The 4,382-nt window shown below is 32.5% G+C and overlaps 1 protein-coding gene across 1 annotated transcript; it reads left to right on the top strand.

Moving 5' to 3' along the window:
* The first annotated feature begins 739 nt into the window (after window positions 1–739).
* LOC123893558 (3-ketoacyl-CoA synthase 12-like) lies at window positions 740–3,414 on the top strand. The gene has a single exon (XM_045943293.1). It carries the CDS (start codon window positions 1,380–1,382, stop codon window positions 2,805–2,807), a length of 1,428 nt encoding a protein of 475 aa, XP_045799249.1. The 5' UTR covers window positions 740–1,379; the 3' UTR covers window positions 2,808–3,414.
* Window positions 3,415–4,382: the final 968 nt, after the last annotated feature.

Below are 4,382 nucleotides of genomic sequence, written 5' to 3'. Positions count from 1 at the left end.
TATGGATTAATTGCTTCTGCTATAATATACTTATAAAATTTGATCACAATCATAAATAAAATAGATCTGTGTAATGGTTTTAAGATTACCGTGTTTTCTTCTGTTCCCCTGTCTGTAGTACAATTTCTATCTTAAATGTAATAACCATACAGAGTAAGCTACTAACTATTTATTGAGCATTGTGTCTTTACCTTTTGTTTTAAATTTCTATTCCAACTTCTACTACTATTACAGCTTAAACTAGCTGGCCTGGAAAGCAATGTCTGGCTCATTTAGTGCAACTTTTACAAGAAGTTCAACTATTAATAATTTCACACATTTATAATTCATTATCCAACGTTATTTTATAGGTATTTATTTTCCACCTACATGCCTAATAATTGATTTCTTTTTGGGTAAATAATAATAGTATGTATTATCGCAAGTAAACTGCAAAGACTAATCCTATTGAGATTTCTTTACGAAGGTTAACCTCTTTCAAACGGCATTTTTCCTTGCACACCGGTCTCAAATATTAATCACTTATGTCATAACGTATAATTGGTATTTAATTAATTTTCTCGTTCGTAGCTTGGATTAGTTACTGTTTCAGACTAGGTCAAGCCTTATCCATTAAATGGACCAGGTCACCACAAGCCACTAAGTTTAGAGCGGACCATAGCATGGACACGACCTAGAGGCGCATCCAAGCAGTACCGGTGATTAAATTAGGACCCTGTGATGAAGAACAATTAGCCTTTTGGGGTTCTGAAACCCTGTTCCTACCCTTTATAAACTAACTCATGGCTCAGGTACACTATTCATAACGCTAAAAACATCACCCCTACATCGTTTAATTACTTGATCGTCAAAGTGTCTGCAGGTACACCAGCCTCTCTATGGAGCTGCTGATCAAGATCAATTTCCTCAACCAACTCTCAGTCCGCAGATTGTAGGTCCGGTAAGGACCACTTTTTAATTCAAATGTAAATTGCTCAGATACATGTTTTGAAATCCATTAAACAAATGTTAAACATACAATTGAATTACTCAAACATATCCTGTAATTTAGAATATATCCTGATTCCTATGGGATCCAATTATGGTAAATAGAGACTGGTAGACCAGGGAACTCTTTCCTTACACATGCCCAAGGTGTGACTAATATTTTGCTTTGTTTATTGCAATAAAAGTTGACACGGAACCTTCAAAAAAGAGATAAGTTTGTTGGGGGTTGAAGCTGTGTAATATTGTTGACATTTGCATCTTAGTCCTTCCCCCACAAAGTGCTCTACTCACTCTCTGCTTATATAAAGTACCTTGTTAATTTGAATTTCACACTCATCAAAATTAATTCATTGTACCTCAAATACACACAAACTTTCTCTCTCTTCTTTCTAATGGAGTTTCTCACTTTACTTTGTGCTTTTACAATAATGCACTTGTGCTACCTGATCTGGAAAGTTTATGATCAGAGAAGGGACCAACAGTGTTACATATTAAACTACCAATGTTACAAACCAGGTGATGAAAGAAAGCTTGGAAGCGAACGTTGTGGAAAGATCATAGGAAATAATGATGATATTGGTCTGAATGAGTGCAAGTTCTTCCTTAAAGCCATTGTCAACTCAGGCATTGGTGAGGAAACTTATGCTCCAAGAAACTTCGTCGAAGGCCGAGCCACAAACCCAACATTGCAAGACGGAATCGAAGAGATGGAAGAGTTTTGTCATGAAAGCATTGCAAAACTTCTAAACAAATCAGGCATTTCACCATCGGAGATCGATGTTCTTGTGGTAAATGTATCTTTGTTTTCTGCTATCCCTTCTTTAACTTCTAGAATCATTAACCATTACAAAATGAGAGAGGACATAAAAGCTTATAACCTAGCTGGTATGGGTTGTAGTGCTAGTCTTATTTCATTAGACATTATTCAAAACATTTTCAAGTCACAAAAGAACAAGTATGCTCTTTTGTTGACATCAGAATCTTTGAGTCCAAATTGGTATTCAGGCAACAACAGGTCAATGATCCTTGCAAATTGTCTTTTCCGCATTGGCGGATGTGCAATTCTTCTCACAAATAAAAGATCCTTAAAGCATAAAGCTATACTAAAATTGAAGCATTTAGTTAGGACTCATCACGGTGCCAGAGATGACGCACATAACTGTTGTAGTCAAAAAGAAGACGAACAAGGTAAGCTCGGTTTTTTCCTAGCTAAAGATCTTCCAAAAGCCGCTACAAGAGCTTTCGTCGATAATTTAAGAGTGTTATCGCCTAAAATTTTACCAGCAAGGGAATTATTTAGGTTTCTATTCATGTCAGTCATAAAAAAAGTGTCAAAATTTCATGTCCCTAAGTCAGCTGCAGGTGGTGTTGGTGGTACAAGTAACAAATCACCATTGAATTTCAAAACCGGCGTTGATCATTTTTGCCTTCACACTGGAGGAAAAGCTGTGATCGATGGAATAGGTATGAGTTTAGATCTGAATGAGTATGATCTTGAGCCAGCAAGAATGTCCTTGCATAGATTTGGTAACACATCAGCAAGTAGTTTATGGTATGTGTTAGGATATATGGAAGCTAAGAAGAGGTTGAAGAAAGGTGAGAGAGTATTGATGATAAGTTTAGGTGCTGGCTTTAAATGCAACAGTTGTTTGTGGGAAGTAATGAGAGATGCTGATGATAGAAATGTGTGGGACGATTGCATTGATTACTATCCACCACACTCCTTAGCCAACCCATTCATGGAGAAGTACGGTTGGATTAACAATCTTGAAGATGCAAGCACTTTCAAACACAAGCTTGCTCAGTTTCTTCAAAACTGATTATTATTATTATTATATTCATATTACTTACTCCCTCGGGTTCTTAATATAAGAAACAAACTACTTTTTATTCTTCATTGAAAACCAGATATTTCAATAAACCTAAAAAGTAGTTTGTATCTTATATTAAGGATCAGAGAGAGTATAATACAAGGTTTACATGTTTTGTATTATTATTGTATCTTAAGTATATTTTCATAGAAAGGAAGAAGAAAAAAAAGTTTTTATAATTCAGGTCTTTTCTTTAATACAATAGGTATGATCAAATCATGCTTATTGTGTTTTTGGATTTCACTTCAATTTTTATGTTCCCTCAAGGGTTCCTTAGCCAATAAGGTGTTTTGTTTCTAAACTCTATATCATATTGATTACTGAAACCTACCACAGTACTTTGTTGTTTAATGTTAAATAATAATAAACGTGTATTACTGTATGTTTCTTTTTCCTAGCTTTTATTTTATTAAACTAAAATATAGGTTTGTGTTAATATATATTCTCCTGTTCTTGGCAAAAAATAGTTGTAACATGAAATGTTGTACTTGTTTTATTAAATAGTACATGTAATGTAATATAGGAAAGATGTTGAGTTTTGGTGGGGTTGTGTGAACAGTGAAGTACTCTTTCTTTCATTTTCAACATTATTATTCTTCCAAATATTGTCAGAAAATAATAATAATATTATTCCAAAAAAATATAATTAAAGTGTATGTAATTTTCAACTTGAAGGTTACATCATATCTTACTACTAATTATGCAACTTACACTTATATCATCTATCATGGCTGGTGCATGTCAATTTCGTCTAATTTGATTACATTCAGTTTGTTTTTTTGTTTCTGAGCAATAAAAGAGGTTGAAATAGCAGACAACAATTAATAATCATGATTTTTTTTGCATTGTTCAACTAATTATATTATGATCCTTCTTAACGGTTTCTTTTATAATTTTTTTAGGTAGGGCCCGTTTGGATTAACTTATTTTTTAGTTTATACAAACAATTTATGTAATATAAATTAGATTTTATGATATTTTATAAGTTTATACTAGTAAAAATTTTATTTTTATAAGCTATTTTATCATAAACTACCTTGACAAACTTTTAATAATATATAAAAATTGCATAAACTCAAAATTAAACTAGCTCAAACAGGCCCATAGTTTTTCTTTTTTTAACTTTTATTATTAATTATTTTATAATTGTAAGTTTTAATCTTTATCACTTAGAAATAAGAAGATGAACGAGATCATCTTTAAATGGTAATCTTTTATGGTCCGTTTGGTACGACTGAAAGAAAATGAGAGGAAAGAAAATTACGTAAATCAATGCATGAATTTGGACTAATTTTAGTCTAAATTTATTCATTGATTTGCGTAATTTTCTTTCCTTCCACTTTCTTTCCGTTGTACCAAACGAAGCCTTAAGAAAGAAAAGAAGAATTTTAAGTGGTTACGAGTTTATAATAGTTATTCATGGATCTATGTTAAAGTTTGTGTGGGCTAGGGCCCACTATGATTTGGTGAGAAAAAAAATTAATATCATATAATCTAAAAAAAAAATTATACATTGAGATAATT

Source organism: Trifolium pratense, linkage group LG7 (genome assembly GCF_020283565.1).
Source record: "Trifolium pratense cultivar HEN17-A07 linkage group LG7, ARS_RC_1.1, whole genome shotgun sequence".
Lineage (NCBI taxonomy): Eukaryota > Viridiplantae > Streptophyta > Magnoliopsida > Fabales > Fabaceae > Trifolium > Trifolium pratense.
Note: the sequence above shows the minus strand (reverse complement) of the source record. Positions and strands in the feature narration are given on the sequence as shown.

Bases quoted from the DNA above. Each gene is read 5' to 3' on its own strand.
- LOC123893558 (XM_045943293.1), top strand. From the start codon at position 1,380: ATGGAGTTTCTCACTTTACTTTGTGCTTTTACAATAATGCACTTGTGC.